The sequence below is a fragment of the Mustelus asterias genome, chromosome 2, assembly GCF_964213995.1.
Source record: "Mustelus asterias chromosome 2, sMusAst1.hap1.1, whole genome shotgun sequence".
Taxonomy (NCBI): domain Eukaryota; kingdom Metazoa; phylum Chordata; class Chondrichthyes; order Carcharhiniformes; family Triakidae; genus Mustelus; species Mustelus asterias.
Window position 1 is genome coordinate 160218778 of NC_135802.1, and position 20613 is coordinate 160239390.

Genomic DNA, 20613 nt, shown 5'->3' on the forward strand with positions numbered 1-20613 from the left:
AAGCAGGGAAGTTGTTTCCACTGGCGGGTGAAACCAGAACTAGGGGGCATAGCCTCAAAATAAGGAGGAGCAGATTTAGAACTGAGTTGTGGAGGAACTTCTTCACCCAAAGGGTTGTAAATCTGTGGACTTCCCTGCCCAGTGAAGCAGTTGAGGCTACCTCATTGAACGTTTTTAAGGCAAGGATGGATAAACTTTTGAACAGTAAAGAAATTAAGGGTCGTGGTGAGCAGGCGGGTAAGTGGAGCTGAGTCCACAAAAAGATCAGCCATGATCTTATTGAATGGCGGAGCAACCTTGAGGGTCCAAATGGCCTACTCCTGCTCGTAGTTATGTTTTTATTACAAGCAACTTTGAACTGCTCGTGACTCAGTTACAACTGCCTACTCAGCCTCCCAAGTAACAGCCTTTTAATCTTTGAACTCAGCCAGAAATGCAGTGCTTATGGCTTTACTTTTCATTAAAAATCAACCACACAGCTTTATTTAAATTGTAGATTTATTTTAAACAAAAATGTATTAACATATCTGTTCACGAATCCTTTGTATATAATTTTGACAACATCGGTACACTGCTGGTGAGCAGCAGAAAAGGTGGAAGAGCAGAAATTCAACTGTGAAAACGGGCCAGCTGACAAAGAACAAAAAGTGATCCTTCAAAGAAAATGCGTGGCCAGGTAGTAATCACGGCAAAATCCAGTCACTCATTACCTTCTCACTGTTGCATTGAGGGGAGTTTTTTTTTAAAAAAGGCCCCCTATTCTTTATTCTTTTCCAGATACAGGACTCTGATGGTGGAACATTATGTTTATGCATCACTATACAACATTTAAACTATTTACAAATAATTTGTGAATCAGCTGTTCTCTCAGAGAAGATTAGTAAAATCTCAGTGACTATGTCACATTAACGAGTTTGCAACTCCTAGGAGTTAGTCTTTAAAGTCTACAAATTTCTATGACTTCCACTTTAAAAAGCCATGATTTTAGAAATACCACATTTATAGCATTAACTAGAATCATTCATTCATAATACTTAGGCTTTTCTGTTTTTAAAACAAATACTCAACAGTTTAAAAACATCTGCCTGCAATATACTAAATGTGTCCTCATCTTGTACAAATGATATGCTATAGGAAAACTGATGTTAATCTGTTATTTTTATCTTAATTAATTAATCAACAACAACAGAAACAACTAGAGATGATTAAAAAAATGGCTGCACATCAGTGTGTGGAACTGGCAGAGGGGAGGGTTTAGAAAGTGGGACAAAAATCTCTTGATATCTGAACAGTCTCAATTTAAAAGTAAATTTAAAAGAGCAATTAAGGCTCAAATTCACTAAAACTAACAGCTTTCCTCCTGGTCATAGAGGTGTATCATAGCAATCTGGGAGCTGGTCCAGTTGATACTGGCGTTGTTGTTGTTCCTGGTGTTGCTTCATTATCTCCTTCACTTCTTCCTCCAATTCTGGGGGAATTATGAATTGGTCGTCTGGGTCGGGCTGCGCAGGGGCAGCGAAGTAGCCTCCACTCTTTTTCATTGGTGCGTCAGCTGCCACCTCGATCAAGTTGTGGCTCTTCTCTGTAGGTGCAACAGAACCATTTCCGCGCCTCCGACCAATAGTCCCTGTTGTGGAGTACTCAAACTTATTCTTGTCATTACCCAGCCAGTCAGTTTCACTGTGAACTTTAAGGAGGAGCAGTTTTTCAGAGTTTTCATCTTCATTTGCACTGATAACTATTCCCTCGTCACATGCATCAGAAGTTGAATGCATTGACATCTTTTCCTTTACCTGAATGCAGTGAATGTCAACCTCAACTTCCACTCTGCTGCCATTGGAAAAGACGCCTTCAATGGGCTCCTCGTCTTCACTGTCCAATCCATTGTCTGAAAATGCGCTGGAGAAGGTGGCACTGGAGAGTTGTCGCTGGAATGAGTTGGTCAAACATACTGGGTGCAGCATACAACGCTGCTCACCATGGAACATGGGGCCTCCATCATTCATTGTGACTTGAAGAGGCTCATCGGAAGCCGTTGAACCAACTTCACTGCTCATCTCAGAGGTGGATATTTCACTGCTTATCTCGGAGGCAACGCCACTGCTGGATGATGGCATCCCCAATGTATCTGTCTGTCTGTCTTTTATAACCACATTTACTGATGGAGGGAAAATGCCCGGACTGGGAGGTGGTACGCCATTCATGTCACAGCAGCAGAAGCAGTCCTCACTAACGTTCAACTGGACAACCACAGCACTGATGCTGTCATTGCACCCATAGCTCTGGGCTAGAGTACAGAGCTTCTTGGCAGCAGCTTGGGCATCTGGTACATTTCTCACAGATTCCACAGCTTCCAAATGGGAGATGCTGTCCCAGAGACCCTTACTGCCTAGAATGAAGAACTCGTCTTGAGGTGTGAGTGTAACAGAATGAACATGAGGCTGAGGGACAACGTATGGATGAAGGAATGTATAGCCCAAAATCCTTGTGGAATCAGTCACACCATTGACTTTATTGTCCTAAAATAGAAAAGATAAATATAACATTTTAGAGTAAAAATGCAAATGACATATAAAAGGTGTAGGAATTATACAGATTAACAATAATAAAATAGCTTATTGTAGTCAATGAGAAAATAGAAAAAACTAAACCCTAATCGCAATTGTTTTTCTTTTAAATTTGGACACCACCGTGAGTTTTGGGAAAGCATCAGTAGCTTCTTAGTGTCATAATTTGCTCTGGAATCAGAACATGACAAGATCAGACTATTTAAGAAGCTGAATTTTAAAAAATTTAATGAGGACAATTTCAATCTCAATTGCCAGTTGTTTTCAATGTGTCATCTTCTTCTGGCCATCTGGCTGGGCACTCTTAAGAAGCAGGAACTTTGCAGTTGAGTCAGAGTTGGGAAAACTGAAAGCCCTGACCCGGATATTCCCAAAGATAGAAACTGGGGATTCCTGGATCAGCCAAGCTAGAAGTTCCATTTTGAAGAATGAACCTCAGCATGAACAGCTCATTTCTGGTAAAAGGAGGACTCCCTTGATTTGCTGTTCCATGGCTGCATTGAGAGGATTTATTTGGAACTGTTGCAGCATTGTTGGATGTGTATTGGTTTGTTGTGTATGCCAAGTAATAGAAGAATCTTAATTCTTCCATCATTTCCCTGTAGGAAATGCCTAAACAGCAACTGAAACTTCTCTGCGTTGGAAATAACAGATCCAATCAGCAATAGAAAGAGGAGCCTGGAGGGCTAGGAAACTGAAAGGGGTTGTTAAAGGAATGATTTTTCCAGGTCAATTTTCCTGGTGGGACAGGAGCAGTTCCTATGTCACTATGTAGAATGAATGGAAGAATAATAATTCAGGTTTAAAAAGTGTAATCCAGTCCACTACACGAGATGGCCTCAGGTCTGCAATTTAAAAATAAATCCATTCCAAACATGTTCCTCCTCGCTTTTCAAATACAACTCAACATGCCTACATTACTCATGAGGGCAGTTTTGCTCAGAACAATTTGATTATTTAAAATCAATTGACTATTCCTGCCAATTACAAATCGAATTATAGGTAATAACTTTGATAGGAGGCTATCAACAGCACATACTTTTCTTTTGCATTTATCTGTATCTATATACTCTCAGGGTCAACTAATATCCAGTCCCTGGTGTCCCTCCCTAGATGCACAGAAAATTGAACCAGGCTGCAGCAAATATGCACAGCCACAGTCTTACAGGCCAGTGAAAATACTAAATTAATTTGTTTACTAATCTAACAATTTAAAAAAAGAAATGCAATTGATTTGTTAATTTCAAATATTAACAATCTCACCACCCTACAGTGCCAACTGAGGTCTATCACTCCCTTATCAGTGGGAAGATGCAAGTTTGTTCTTCCTTCATTACACAAGATAATACTGGATCCTTTTATTACTTTTATCATATTAAGGTGCACAATTAGTTTTAGTAACATAACTGTTTCCATCAATTATTCCTGAGTTTATAAGTTGCCCTCTTAAAAACTGCATTTCAACAAGACCACCCCAGATCCTGCCATGCAAAATGCATACTTTGCCAGAATTGTTAAAAAAAATTAAAACCTAATCACATGAAAGTTAATTCCAAGCCTCAAAATGTATCCTTATTGAAAATATCATCTGGAATTAATAAAAAACTGCTGCAAGGATAAAACATTTTACAGTAATTTGGTCATCTATGGAAAACTGACCAGGTAACTTAGCTTTATCTAGCTGAGTACTGAATATTTTACCTCAGTAACAATAGCTTTGTGCTGTTTAATTCTCTCTAATTCTTCATCGCAGCGGACAGAATACAGCTTTGAGAGAGGCAACGGCTTGCCATCTCTGCATAGGATGGCTTGGCACTTTCCCACATTGGCTGCAGTCAGCGTGAAGCAACCACTCGGATCCATAGGGTCATGTTTTATATGACAAAGCACAGCAGAGCCTCCCAGCTTCTGTCCGGCAGTTCCAAGTTTCCTTAAAAAAAATCAAAAGCATTATCAGAACAATTTTAGAATGGATTATAGTGACGTCAGATATAATAGGTAGCAGTAAAAAGCTTTATGAATGGTGTACGTTTTGTTCCAGAAAAAGGAAAAATTACCATAAACTGCAGAATAACAACCACTAAAAAATCTGAGGAAATTGGTAGAGAAGTTGTATACAAATATTATGAAGAATGCTCTCTGACTTTAAATAGCATATAGCAAAAAATCTTTCCCCAAAGAATAACTAAATTGCCTCTGAATCCTAGATGTGATTTATTTGAAGCATGTTCTGTGGTGAATTGTGTGGAATTATTAGGTTTCAAAATGTGTCGTACTGAGAATCTCACTAAACAAACATACAAATGAAACTGAATAAATAATTCTGCTGCGGGAGAGGAATAGCTGCGGTTCATGTCAATTATAAAATTATAATAAAGCGAACAATACAATTTCTCAGTTTTGAAGCACAATTTGTGTCTATGAATCTGCAATAATAACACTGCAGTTATAATCTGGCAATTTGAACATCATTACACATTAATAAACAATATAGAATATAATTTCAAAAGATGGCACTGACACCTGCTGAGGGTATAATACAAACTTAGAGAATTAAATAAACACATTCTTATAAAGTTCACAGTGCATAATTACATAAACTCCGGAGTAATTCAAGACTGTAATCTAATCGAGGGATTCAGATTACTATTACAACAAAAATCCTTGAGCTTTGCTCTCATGCTTTATGCCATTTGAAACCCTTGATTAGATTACTTCTTTGTAATTACTTCCAGCCAAAAATGACTCTGTATAACCTCTGAAATCCTCTTGTTTGTTTCTATGCGCTCTATCTTTAAACATTCCTCCATTTTGTACAGCTACATTAGACTTTGTTCAGGATTGATGGCAAATAAGTTTATTTAACCTGTAATTACCAGTAACTGTCCATGTGCACTGAACAGCACTCAAAACCTGGGTACAGAGCTAAAGAACGCAAAAGGTCAAGTTTGGCAAACCTTCCAACCAACACTTAATTTAGCACAATTTTAATGCACATAAAGTGTTTTATTAAGGCTGGAGTGAAATATCCAGAAGTTTTATGCTAAAATATTTTAAAACTTATAGACTGAATTTGTTAAGTATCTCTGCATTTGCCAGTGTTTTTTCGTACAGTATCATACCGGCCTTGAACAGATGCACAGAATTTCTTGTTGAATACAGATCAGTGTTTGGAGATTAAATTACTGCTTTAATCTTGTCCCCTTTTAACCCGTGAGTAGAACTCCATAAGCTGGATGTTCAATTAAATCTTATCATTATTTTATCAAAAAATTCTTAAGTTGCGACATATTTTTCAAAACAGCAAAGGGAAATGGATTCCTGGCTTATGTTCAATTATTTAAATTCAGCCAGTGCAGCAGGGGCATTACAACAGGCCTCAGCACCCCTAAGTCAAGGTCGGTGCTGGTGAGAGACATCAGTCAGATGGTAACCCCTGCTGCAAAGCATGATTAAGAATCGGATCAGCTATAATCTGACCAATAGTTATACAACTTCTCTGTGCCTTGGCTGATATGTGCAGAACGACAATTTCCACGAGGAATTGAAGGTGTGCAGGCATCCAATGAACTGTACGACAGGGGCAAGAATAAGGCAGTAATTACACTTCCACAAACTAATCTGTCTTCAAAGAGAAATACTGTGCATCTGTTCCAAGGCCAGTACGACACTGCAGGAACTGGAATCTTCAGGAAAGCAGGGAGACATATGATTAAAAAAACATAACAAGCACCTATTTTATTTGTCATATTCTGATCATGGTTAGAATTTTCATTACAGCAGGAAAACACTACTGAAATCTTCACAGATCCAATAATTGTACATTCAACTCCAGTTTATCTGTAATTACTAGTAACTGTCCATGAACTCTATATAGCACTCAAAACCTGGATATAGAGCTAAAGAACAAATTCAAAAGATCAAGTTTGGCAAACCTTCCAGCCAACACACAATTTAGCACAACTGATTCACAGAAAGTGTTTTTATTAGGGCTGGAGTTAAAGATCCAGAAGTTTTATGCTAGAATATTAAAAATCATCAATCCCATCACTAACTAATGAGAAAACTTACTTGTCTGACAAATAGACACTGGGGCAACTGCCAGGAAAGCACATTCACTGTCTTTGGTTTCCATGGCAGCTGCGAATAAAGTGCTTGGTGCTACAATTTGAATACAAATGCTTACTTTGAGTGCGCAATTAAAAGTTTTCATTTTTCCTCTTGAATTTTAAGCAAAAGAGTGAAGTTGGTACTGGAGAGCTGATGAAAGCACTCGCGTGGAGGTTAGGGGCAGAGGAAAAAAAAGATTCTTGCGGTATGCTATTAGCAGCAAAGTTGTTCCTTATAAACATTCTTTATAGACAACAGTGGAAATCTTTCCCATGGTTAGATTGGCATTAAAATATAGAAAACTAGTGCAAATATATATATTATAATATATATTGCCAAAGAGTAGCACAATTTCTAGACTTTGCAGCTGCAATTGCCATAAAAGCAAAATCTGGGATGTCAGTGGTAGCTGCATGAAGAAGGTCTGTGTAGCCAGATACCTCTCCACAGTAAGGAGGTTGACAAAATTACTGCCATTCCCAAGTGTCATTCCCAAGTTGCTCTTATGCATCACATAGCAAGCAGATTTTACTAATTGTCTGAGAATGACCACCTGCCCCCCCTCTCTCGCAGGTGCAAAGTGTGAGAAAGTCCAATTGAAAATAATGTGTGTAACAGCTGGACTTCGGATCCTACTCTTCTTCATTTTATCTTTTATGCAAGGATATGAGTCATATACAATAACATGCATTGTGCTAGTTTAAAAAAAAACAAATTTTCGTCTTTCAAGGGATGTGGCTATGAATAGCACAAGAAGAGCATCATTTTTGGTTGTTGATGGAGTTCAGTTCTGAGGTTATTTTCTCTGAAGTTAAATGGGTAATCTTCCAGATATTGGTTAATACACTAAGTGCTCACCTAAAAGTTGTAGTTGTGTTCCTTAAAATCATGACTTTAAAATCATGACTTGATGATTTTAACATCAAGAGAATCAAAGGTTCCCAGAGGAATCAATGATAAAACCGAAGTTAGGCTCTGATGGACATAACTTGCTTGGAGAAACCAATGCACAATTTGAAATACCGGATCTCACATATGCAGTGTTGCACATTCTCAGCTGCAATAACTTGCAAAGTAAAATTCATCACTAAATATAAAATAAATACCATAGTTAGGTACTTTAGCACCTTTCTCATCAGAATAAGGCTAATACCAAGGTTCACATCTCAGAATAAGTAGGCCATTTAGGGTTGATGGGGAATTTCATCAGTCAGAGAGGAGTAAATCTTTGGAATTCCCTACCCCAGAGGGCTGTGGAGGCTCAGTCATTGAGTATGTTTAAAGAAGTCAACACATTTTAGATACCAATGACATTAAAGGATACAGGGACAGTGTGGGAATATAGCATTATGTAGAAGATCAGTCATGATCCATCCAGTTAAATGGCAGAGCAGGCTTGAGAGGCCTATGTTCCTAAATGCCTAAATTAATAAATGAAATAACCATTAAAAGAAAATAAATTTAGAAATATAAATGTAAATAAATGTTAAAAATGTGAGCTGCCTGATTTGAGTAACCGGGCTCCATCTAATGGCAAATATTGGTGTAGGGAACAGCTGAAGAACAAGTCCCGGGACCTCAATCAGTGCTTGCTGACAGCGGGAATGGGAGCACTGGGGAAAAGGAGTCAGCTGAAGAAGTCCTCGGTGGCATCAACAGACAACGGGGCTTTAAAGGTCAGAATGGAGGTACAAAGAGGGGGAAAGAGGGATTTTGGGGCTGAGGGCAAGGATGGGGGAAATGGATCCAGCGAAAGAAGTTCCTGATGTTGGCAATGTGAAAATAGAGGGTGGGAACAGAATGGGTTCAAAAAAGGGACTTCAGGACTGAGGGTAGGAATGCGAGCAGGAGAGAAATTGAAGGCAGGAGCAGAGAGAAGAGATGTAGCAGAAGAGGTTCCCAGTGCTGACGCATGGACCCTGATAGTACTGGGGATATTTTGGAAACGCCTTTGTACACATGTGGGATGCAGGCCACAGAACAGTTACAGTGAATATCACAACGTTAAACATATATTATTTAAACATATGCTTATTTTAGGAATAATATTAAAGTGAAACAATTACTTTTTCTTTATTCATTCAAGGGATGAGGGCTTTGTTGATTATAACATCATTTATTGCCCATCCTTAATTGGCCTCGAGAAGACGGTGGTGAGCTGCCTTCTTGAACTGCTGCCACCCTGAGATGTAGGTACACCCACCGTGCTGTTAGGGAGGGAGTTCCAGTATTTTGACCTAGCAACAATGGCGACAGATTTCCAAATGATGTGGAGATGCCGGCATTGGACTGGGGTAAACACAGTAAGAAGTTTAACAACACCAGGTTAAAGTCCAACAGGTATATTTGGTAGCAAATGCCACTAGCTTTCTGAAAGCTAGTGGCATTTGCTACCAAATAAACCTGTTGGACTTTAACCTGGTGTTGTTAAACTTCTTACGATAGATTTCCAAGCCAGGATGGTGTCGCTTGGAGAGAACTTCCAGGTGGTGGTGTCCCCATATCCCAGCTGCCCTCGTCTTCTAGATAGTAGTGGTTGTGGGTTTAGAAGGTGCTTTCTAAGGAGTGTTGCTGAGTTGCTGCAGTGTATCTTGGATGGTACACACTGTTGCCATTGTGTGTCAGTGGTGAAGGGAGTAATTGTTTGTGAATGGAGTGGCAATCAACTGCCTGTTTTATCCTGGATGGTGTCAAGCTTCTTGAATGTTGTTGGAGCTGCACTCACCCAGGCAATTGAACAGTATTCCATCTCACTCCTGACTTGTGCCTTCTGGATGGTGGACAAGATTTAGTGAGTCAGGAAGTGAGTTACTTGCCACATGATTCCTAGCCTCTGACCCTGCTCTTGTAGCTGCGGTATTTATATGGTTAGTGTAGTTAAGTTTCTGGTCAGTGGTAACCCTTAGAATGTTGATGGTGGTGGATTCTATGATGGTGATGCCATTGAATGTCGAGGAGAAAAGATTAGACCTTCTCTTGTTGGAGATGGCACTTACCTGGCACTGTGGTGAAAATCTTACTTGCCACTGGTCACCCCAAGCCTGGATATTGTCCAGGTCTTGCTGCATATGGACATGGACTGCTTCAGTATCTGAGGAGTCATGAATTGTGCTGAACATGATGCAATCATCGGTGTGCAACCAACAGTGAACATCTCATTTCTGAGCTTATGATGGAGTTATGGTCACTGGTTAAGCAGTTGAAGATGGTTGGGCCTAGGACACTACCCTGAGGAACTCTCACAGTGATGTCCTGGAGCTGAGATGACTGACCAATAACCACAACCATCTTCCTTTGTGCTGGGTATGGCTCCAACTTGTGGGGAGTTTTCTTTCGATTCCTATTGACGCCACTTTTGCTAGGGCTCCGAAGCCACACTTGGTCAAATGCGGCCTTGATGTCAAGGGCAATCGCATGTTTGAACCAAGGCTGTAATGAGGTTAGGAGCCGAGTGGCCCTGGTGGAACCCAAACTGAGCATTCGAGAGTAGGGTATTGCGAAGCAAGTGCCGCTTAGAGTCAGAGTCATAGAAGTTTACAGCATGGAAACAGGCCCTTCGACCCAACTTGTCCACGCCACCCCTTTTTTAACCACTAAGCTAGTCCCAATTGCCCACATTTGGCCCATATCCCTCTATACCCATCTTACCCATGTAACTGTCTAAATGCTTTTGAAAAGACAAAATTGCACCCGTCTCTACTACCACCTCTAGTAGCTCGTGACACTCACCACCCTGTGTGTGAAAGAATTGCCCCTCTGGACCTTTTTGTATCTATCTCCTCTCACCTTACATCTTTGGACTGTGGGAGGAAACCAGTGCACCCGAAGGAAATCCACGCAGACACGAGGAGAATGTGCAAACTCCACACAGACAATGACGCAAGCCGGGAAGGCAGCAGTGCTAACCACTGTGTCACCCAGACCTCAGAGTGCTGAGCACAGTTCTGGTCTCCATATTAGCTAGAGGATATGAAGGTACTGGAGATACTGTAGAAAGAATTTATAAGGATGATACCAGAATGGAGGAGGTACAACTATTGGGAAAGACTGAACAGGCTGGAGGTTCTTCCTATAGAAAACAATGAAAGGTGACTGGATAGTGGCCATTAAAAAATTATGAAAAGGTTTAAGAGGTAAAAATCGAAAAGCTGTTCCCAATTTTGGGAGAGTCCAAAACTAGAGTCTATAAAATATAAGACTTAGAGTAAGATTTCATCCATTGTGGAATTCAGGAGGAGCTTTTTTTCTCAAACAGTGGTTAGAATGTGGAAGCCACTGCCATAGGAAGAGGTTGAGGTGTGTAACATGAGATATATTTAAGGAGAAACTAAATAAATACGAGGTAGAAAGGAGTAAATGAAAACATAAGAACGAGGAGCAGGGAAAGGCCATCTGGCCCCTTGAGCCTGCTCCGCCATTCAATAAGATCATGGCTGATCTTTTTGTGGACTCAGCTCCACTTACCCACCCGCTCACCATAACCCTTAATACCTTTACTGTTCAAAAATTTATCTATCCTTGCCTTAAAAACATTTAATGAGGTAGCCTCAACTGCTCCACTGGGCAGGGAATTCCACAGATTCACAATCCTTTGGGTGAAGAAGTTCCTCCTCAACTCAGTCCTAAATCTGCTCCCCCTTATTTTGAGGCCATGCTCCCTAATTCTGGTTTCACCCGCCAGTGGAAACAACCTCACTGCTTCTAACTTATCTATTCCCTTCATAATCTTATGTTTCTATAAGATCCCCCCTCATTCTTCTAAATTCCAATGAGTATAGTCCCAGTCTACTCAGTCTCAGTAGAAGTTTATGTTGACAAGTTGAGCTGAAGTAAATAGAGATGAGGCTTTGAGTGCAACATAAACATTGCCATAAACATACACATTAGGAGCAGGAGTAGGCCACTCGGCCCCTCAAGCCTGCTCCACCATTCAACAAGATCATGGCTGATCTGATTTTACCCTTGCACCCCCTTGTTAATCAAGAATCTATCTCGCTCTGCCTTAAAAATATTTAAAGACTCTGCCTCCACTGCCCTCCGAGGAAGAGAGTTCCAGAGACCCACTACTTGTTAGCACTGTTGATGGCCCCTTCTATCACTTTATTGATGATTGAGAGACAGATGGGGCGGGTAACTGGCCAGGTTGTATTTGTCCAGCTTTGTGTGCACAGGACATACTTAGCAATTTTCCACTTTGCAGGGTAGATGTCAGTGTTGAAGCTACACTGGAACAGCTTGGCTAGGGCGTGACAAGTTCTGGGGCACAAGTCTTCAGTGCTATTGCTGGAATATTGTCAGGGCCCATAGTCTTTGCAGTATCCAGTGTCATCAGCCCTTTCTTGAAATCATGTAGAGTGAATTGAATTGGCTGAAGATTTGCATCTGTGATGCTGGGGACATCCGGCGGAGGCCGAGATGGATCACCCACCCAGCACTTCTGGCTGAAGACTGCAGCAATTGCTTCAGCCATATCTTCTGTATTCATGTGCTGGGATCCCTATAATTGAGAATGGGGATATTTGTGGAGCTTCCTCCTGCGGTGAGCTGTTCAATTACCCAGGGTTTGAGGGGAGTGAAGGAAATAAATCAATTGGCTGGATGTACAAACATATGAACAAGGAGCAGAAGGCCATTCAGCCCCTCGAGCCTGTTCTGCCATTTAATAAATCATGGCTGATCTTGTGGTAACCTCAAATCCACACCGTCTTACCCCTAATAACCAATTGCCCTTTGCTTACCAAGAATCTATCCACCATTGCCATAAAAATATTCAAAGACTGTGCTTCCACTGCCTTTTCAGGAAGAGTTCCAAAGACTCACGACACTCAAGAGAAAAAGATTTTGCTTCATCTCCACTTTAAATGGGTGACCCCTTTTCTAGAGTCCCCCACAAGAGGAAACACGCTCTCTATATCCACCCTGTCAAGGTCCCTCAGGATCTTGTATGTTTTAATAAAGTCACCTCTTACTCTTCTGAACTTCAGCAGATACAACTTTTCCTCTTAAGACACAGAAATCTTCTATGATTTCTATGACAACTCATTCATTCCAAGGTATTAGCCTGGTAAACCTCTGAACTGCTCCCAATGTATTTACATCCTTCCTTAAATAAAGTGACCAATACTGTACACAGTATTCCAAATATGGTCTCACTAGTGCCCTGTATAACTAAATTATAACCTCCCTACTTTTGCATATTGTATGGTTGGCACAGTGGTTAGCATTGCTGCCTCACAGTGCCAGGGACCCGGGTTCGATTCCCGGCTTGGGTCTCTGTTTGCGTGGAGTCTGCATATTCTTCCTGTGTCTGCGTGGGTTTCCTCCCACAGTCTGAAAGATGAGCCAGTTAGGTGCATTGGCCATGTTAAATTCTCCCTCAGCGTACCCAAACAGATGTCGCAGTGTGGCAACTAGGGGATTTTCACAGTAAATTCATTGCAGTGTTAATGTTAGTCTACTTGTGATACTAACAAACTTGAAACTTTTTTTAAAACCTTTAAAACTTCAATTCCCCTCACAATAAGTGACAGCATTCAATTAGGTTTCCTAATTACTTGCTGTTCCTGCATACTAGCCTTTTATGATTCACGCACTACAATACCCAGATCCTTCTGCATCTCAGAGCTCTGCAATCTTTCATCATTTGGATAATACGCTTCTCTTTTATTCTTGGGACATTATACTCCTTATGCCAGATTTTTGCCCACTTACTTAACTTAACTATATCTTTGTATAGCCTTCTTATATCCTTTGGGGCTTTGTCTTCACAAGGGCTGTGCGGTGCTCGCTCCTGCCAACACTGTCATGGAGAGATGCACCTGCAGAAGGTGGTGAGCAGGAGGTCACGAATACTTTTCCCTCTTGATGGTTCCCTCACCACCTATCACTGACGCAGGTTGGCAGTTATGTCCTTTAGAACTCGACCAGTTGTGTCAGTAGCTGTGCTACTGAGCTACCCTTGGTGATGGATGTTGAAGACCCACAGTACATTCTGTGCCCTTGCTACACTCAGTGCTTCCTTCAAGTGGTGTTCGACACTGACTCATCAGCTGGGGGATCTGTGGGGTGGTATGCCTCAGGATTACTAGTCCAGCAACAATACCACCAGACGACTGCCTCCTCTAATCAGGGTGAGACTTCTTGATTCTGTTTTATATTCATTCATGGAATAGGGATCACTGTCACAGGCAAGGCTAACATTTATCACCCATCCCGAATTGGCTTTATTAAACCGTTGCATTCCTTGCAGTGTAGTTATACCCACAGTGCTGTTAGGTAGGGAATTTTCAGATTTTGGCCCAGCAGCGATTAACGAATGGTGATGTATTTTCAAGTCAGCACAGTGTGACTTAGAGAGGCATTTGTCCTCCTACCTTCTGGGGATGCATTTGCCTTCTTCACCCACTGCCTCCCTATCATAGCCTGATAGGACACATGGCACAGAAATAGGGCATTCGATCTAAGCAGTCTGAACCGGTATTTATGCTCCACTCGAGCCTCCTCTCATCTTTTGTGATCTAAATCTACCACTGCAACCAAGTATTCCAGTCTCCCTTTCTCTTAAATGGGTCTATACTATTCACTTAAGCCACTGCCTGCGGTAATGAATTCCACATTCTGACCACTCTTAGGGTGAAATTTCTTCTGAAATCCTTATTGGATTTCTTGATGACTATCTTATATTGGTGTCCATTAGATATGCTTTTCCCCACTCTATCAAAACTGTGATGATTTTGAAGACCTATTAAGCTGGGAACACCCGAAGCAAGTGTGGAATACAAGGAAAGTAGAAAGAAACTTAAACAAGGAGTAAGGAGGGCTAAAAGAGGTCACAAAAAAGCATTGGCCAGCAGGATTAAGGAAAATCCCAAGGCTTTTTATACATATGTAAAGAGCAAGGGAGAGGGTTGGCCCACTCAAGGACAAGGGAGGGAATCTATGCGCGGAGCCAGAGAAAATGGGCGAGGTATTAAATGAGTACTTGGCGTCAGTATTCACCAAAGAGAAGGACTTGGTGGATGTGAGTCTGGGAAAGGATGTGTAAATAGTTCGAGTCATTTTGAGATCAAAAAGGAGGAGGTATTGGGGTTCTTGAGAAACATTAAGGTAGACAAGTCCCCAGGTCTGATGGAATATACCCCAGAATACTGAGAGGGGCAAGAGAGGAAATTGCTGGGGCCTTGAGAGAAATCTTTGTATCCTCACTGGCCACAGGGGAGGTCCCAGAGGATTGGAAAATAGCCAATGTTGTTCCTTTGTTTAAGAAGGGTAGCAAGAATAATCCAGGTAATTACAGGCCGGTGAGCCTTACCTCAGTGGTAGGGAAATTATTGGAGAGGATTCTTCGAGACAGGATTTATTCCCGCTTGGAAATAAGTGGACGTATTAGTGAGAGGCAACATGGTTTTGTGAAGGGGAGGTCATGTCTCACGAACTTGATCGAGTTTTTCAAGGAAGTGACCAAGATGATTGATGATGGTAGGGCAGTGGATGATGTCTACATGGACTTCAATAAGGCCTTTGACAAGGTCCCTCATGGCAGACTGGTGCAAAAGGTGAAGTCGCATGGGATCAGAGGTGAGCTGGCAAGGTGGATACAAAACTGGCTCGGTCAAAGAAGACAGAGGGTAGCAGTGGAAGGGTGCGTTTCCGAATGGAGGGTGGTGACAAGTGGCATTCCTCAGGGATCAGTGCTGGAACCTTTGCTGTTTGTATATAAATAAATGATTTGGAGGAAAATGTAACTGGTTTGATTAGTAAGTTTGCGGACGACACAAAGGTTGGTGGATTTGCAGATAGCGATGAGGACCATCAGAGGATACAGCAGGATGTAGATCTGTTGGAGACTTGGGTGGAGAGGTGGCAGATGGAGTTTAATCCGGACAAATGTGAGGTAATGCATTTTGGAAGGTCTAATACAGATAGGAAATATACACTAAATGGCAGAACCCTTAAGAGTATTGATAGGCAAAGGGATCTGGGTGTACAGGTACACGGTCACAAAGTGGCAATGCAGGTGGAGAAGGTAGTCAAAGAGGCATACGACATGCTCGCCTTCATTGGCCAAGGCATTGAGTTTAAAAATTGGCAAGTCATGTTGCAGCTTTATAGAACCTTAGTGAGGCCGCACTTGAAATATAGTGTTCAATTCTGGTCGCCACACTACCAGAAGGATGTGGAGGCTTTGGAGAGGGTACAGAAAAGATTTACCAGGATGTTGCCTGGTATGGAGGGCATTAGCTATGAGGAGAGGTTGGAGAAATTTGGTTTGTTCTCACTGGAACGACGGAGGTTGAGGGGCGACCTGATAGAAGTCTACAAGATTATGAGAGGCATGGACAGAGTGGACAGTTAGAAGCTTTTTCCCAGGGTGGAAGAGTCAATTACTAGGGGACACAGGTTTAAACGAGATGTACGAGGCAGATTTTTTACACAGAGTGTGGTGGGTGCCTGGAACTCGTTGCCGGGGGAGGTAGTGGAAGCAGATACGGTAGTTACTTTTGAGAGACGTCTTGACAAATACATGAATAGGATGGGAATAGAGGGATATGGTCCCCGGAAGGGTAGGGGGTTTTAGTTCAGTCGGGCAGCATGGTCGGTGCAGGCTTGGAGGGCCGAAGGGCCTGTTCCAGTGCTGTAATTTTCTTTGTTCTTTGTCACCACTCAGCCTTTTTTCAAGAGAAAGAGACCCAGTTTTTCAATCTTTTTATGATACGGATCCCCACACATTTCTGGTATCATCCTTGTAAAGCTTCTCTGCACATCTTCCAGTGCCTTTATATGCTTTTCATAATGTGGTGACCAGAACTGCATGCAGTAATCTAAATCTGGTCTAACCACGGTCAATATAGAGTTAGCATAACTTCCCTACTTTTCAATTCCATCCCTCTAGAAATAAAGCCTACTGCTTTATTTGTTTTCTTAAATTAAATTTGTTACCGTGGTGCAACTTTTAGTGATTGGTACATTTGTATTCTGAGATTCCGTTATTCTTCTACCCCACCTAGACTGCACCTCCCAAGTATTTAGCAGCCTCCCTAGTCTTATCTGTGATAGACCACAAGACATAGGGGCAAAAGTAGGCCATTCAGCTCGAGTCCGCTTCGCCATTCAATGAGATTGAACTTAATTTGTTAATTCTTTGCCATTCAGCAAGTTTATTAATGTCCTGCCATAATTTGTTGCAGTCCTCCCCAGTATTGACCACCCCCACCATTTTGGTGTCATCCACAAATTTAGAAACTGCATTTTTGATTCCAAATTGTTACATGGTGAATTGTAAACAGATGTGGTCCCAGGACTGAACCTTGTGGAACACCATTTCCTAATTTCTGCCATTCTGAATAACTACCCCCAGTTCCCACTCTCTGCTTTCTGTCTTTCAGCCAGCCATTAATCCATTCTGCCACTTCTCCCGACTCCACATTCTCTGAGTTTATTCCTTATGGGGCATCTCGTCGTAGCCCTTTTGAAAATCTAGATGAATTACATCTACTGCATTACCAGTGTCTATTTGTGCTGTTACCCCCCTCAAAACATTCAATTAGACCGGTCAAGCACGATTTTCTCTTTTGAAGTCAATGCTGACGACTCATTATTATTTTTCTCATTTCCAGATTTTCTTCTATTCTCTCCTTTTAGTGAGGATTCCATTATTTTTCCCACACTGATGTTAACCTGACTGGTTTATAATTTCCTGGACATGTTCTGTCCTCATTAATTATAAGAACTGAGAGATGAATATGGGGATAATTGTAAATGAAAATTAATCATACTACTCCATGGCAACATATGAAGTGAGGCATTGTATTACTTGTGTGTTGTCATTTTGAATAATAAATCAATCATCTTAAAACATTATTGAGTGACGAATGGTGAATGTTAAGCTTCCAAACAACTTTTTTTTTAAAGTAGTAAACATATCCTATTTACCATGAGTGAAAATAAATTGAAAATCTGTGTTTAGAATTGGCATTTTTTCTGATTAAAAAAAAGTTGATTACAGGCACAGACTAACAGAATATGCATGAAGACAGCAAGCCATGATGTCACCGAGGTACCCTCAGCTACGAGCCAAACTGACAGCTTAATTGGACAACTGATACCAGACACTAAATTTCTGTATTCAAATAAGATGGTATTAAATTGCAACATTAAAACTATCTAGGAGCAACAACACATCATCATGGAACGGATTCCCAATGAATTTACTCACCTCTGCATGACCAGGAAAGTATTAGTCATGTATTCTTCATCGCTCTTTGATTTCTGCAGTTCCTCTGCCAAAACATCACTCATGGTGCACTGCAGGAGGTAGGGCACTTCTACATTCCGGTCACCATCAAATACTCCATACAGAGCCTCTCTGTTGTCACAAAAATTATTCACTGACAAGGCAGCCACGCACAACCTGGGTTTCAAATAAAGCAAGCAAATTTACCATTATTTTCCTCCCACAATCTTTTTCTTTAAAAAAAAATCCACATTCTCTGCTTGGCTTATTGAGGCTTCAAGGATGTGTTTCAAATCTCTTCACATTAAAATTTACATTGCACAGTTTTATAAAAACAGCTGCAGCATCTCAATATATTGACTCAGGTCATCTGTAAAAAAGTTTAAGGCACGTTTTAATTGCAATATATTAAAAACTTGATATAAAATCTTTGGAAAAGACTGAATACAACTCTCCATCACTGCACAGTAAATTTAAGGCAACTTGATGATTTAGAAATGCTAACTACATTTAGTTTTAGCCAAGAGAAGGCAGACATTTCTTAGGAATGGCCATGGTCACTTAAATTCTATTCTATGAACTGAATTTGAGTATTCATTTTCTGAGGTTGGGCTGATTTTTGTCATTCTCCTTTTCAATTCTTCTGCGAACTTGCTTCAATGGATGATAAAGACGCCTTTGAATTTGCAAAGGTCCATTAAGACACTAGCTCTTTACTTCTGAAGACACAAGGATCTTATATAGATGTAACGTGTCAGTTACTTTCTGCATCCTAGCAACTGCACAAAGGAAAGAATCTTCTGCAAAGAGCAGAACAGATCACAACAGACAAACCTAGCTTCCAGGATTGATTTTTTCAGTAATAGGCAAACTTCAATTAACTGACTTTCAGATGAGAACTTCTCAGAACAGATGAAGAACACACTTTACATGGCACAAATTACTTTTTTCCTGCAATTATCACAACATAAACACACCTGTTTTTCACTCCAGAAGCTTCTGTATAACCGTGACTCCACACAGCAGGTGCACCGGAAGCCTCACCGACTGCAAAAGATGTGGAGGATTGATCTATCTTAAAGCAACGGATGTTACTGGGATGAATAAGTGGAGCAGGAGGAGGGGCATGGTGGGAAGAGAAGAGAACAAATCAATTATTCAACATTGTACATTTAAAATACTTAAGCAGTATAAAAATATGAACAAGCTTTTCATAGTATTTCATTAAAAAAAAATATCTGTATAAAAGCTCTGTGCTTCTAGTGCAAGTATTCACTTTGGGTTCAGTGATTCTGTACACAGAGTGCATGCTGAACGATTAACCATGGAAGCGCAAGAGCTATCCAGCCTCATATTTTCAACTTCAAGATGGGTAGCTAGAGTTGGGAAATTTCCCAACTTGGCAGAACAGTCCTAGCAGAAATCACCATCAGTTCCAATTTTCACCCGTGGAAGCAGAATGGAGGTGACTGCAGGAGTAACAGAATGCGGAGGGGCTGTTCAAAAGGCCCGCCTTCTTTCTATGGGACTCAGTCCCAGATAATGCTTATATTTTGGGTCCTCTAGCCCTTTAGCCATCTGCATGACTTTGCACTCATGAAGAAATGTCTTTCAATGATAACACGGTTGGTACAATCCTCGCTTCTGTATCTTTTTCCCGATGGAAGAATGTGGAAGAGAGTATGTCCGGTGTGCGTGGAGTCCTTAATTATGCTGGCTGCTTTTCGGATGCAGCGGGAAGTGGAGACAGTGTCAATGGGTAGGAGGCTGGTTTGAGTGATGGACTGGGCTTCGTTCACAAAACCTTTGTCATTTCTTGCGATCTTGGGCAGAGCAGGAGCCATACCAAGCTGTGGTACAATCAGAAAGAATGCTATGTTGCATCTGTAAAAGTTAGTGAGGGTCGTAGCGGACATGCCAAATTTCCTTAGTCTTCTGAGCAAATAGAGACGTTGGTGGGCTTTCTTAACTATAGTGTCGGCATGGGGGGGCGGACCAGGACAAGCTGCTGGTGACCTGGACACCTAAAAGCTTGAAGCTCTCGACCCTTTCTACTTCGTCCCCGCTGATGTAGACAGGGGCATGTCCTCCACTACACTTCCTGAAGTCGATGACTATCTCCTTCGTTTTGTTGACATTGAGGGAGAAATTATTGTTGTTGCATCAGTTCACCGGATTCTCTATCTCTTTCCTGTACTCTGTCTCGTTTGAGATCCGACCCACTATGGTGCTGTTATCAGCAAACTTGAAAATCGAGTTGGAGAGGAATTTAGCCACTCAGTCATAAGTGTACAAGGAGTATAGTAAAAGGCTAAGGACACAGCCTTGTGGGGCACCGGTGATGAGGATGATTGTGGAGGTGGTGGTGTTGCCTATTCTTACTGATTGCGGTTTGTGAGTTAGGAAGTTCAGGATCTAGTCACAAAGGGAGGAGCCCAGTCCCAGGCCACGGAGTTTGGAGATCAGTTTTGTAGGAATAATGGTGTTGAAGGCTGAGCTGTAGTCGATAAATAGGAGTCTGACATAGGTGCCTTTGTTATCTACCTGTTCCAGGGTTGAATGCAGGGTCAGGGAGATGGCGTCTGCTGTGGACCTGTTGCGGCTTAGGTGAACTATAGTGGATCCAGGCAACCTGGGAGGCTGGAATTGATTCATGCCATGACTAACCTTTCGAAGCACTTCAGAGCCACCGGATGATAGTCA

At 41.4% G+C, this 20613-nt stretch overlaps 1 protein-coding gene across 1 annotated transcript in view; it reads right to left on the minus strand.

Moving 5' to 3' along the window:
* Positions 1-483: 483 nt before the first annotated feature.
* phlpp1 (PH domain and leucine rich repeat protein phosphatase 1) overlaps positions 484-20613 on the minus strand; it is a 167727-nt gene continuing 147597 nt past the window's right edge. Inside the window, exons 14-17 of the mRNA XM_078199787.1 lie at positions 18888-19004; positions 17893-18087; positions 4269-4497; positions 484-2519 (exon numbers count right to left, since the gene is read on the minus strand). Coding sequence (XP_078055913.1) covers positions 1365-2519; positions 4269-4497; positions 17893-18087; positions 18888-19004 — 1696 coding nt within the window. The 3' untranslated portion in view covers positions 484-1364. The remainder of the gene's footprint in view (positions 2520-4268; positions 4498-17892; positions 18088-18887; positions 19005-20613) is intronic.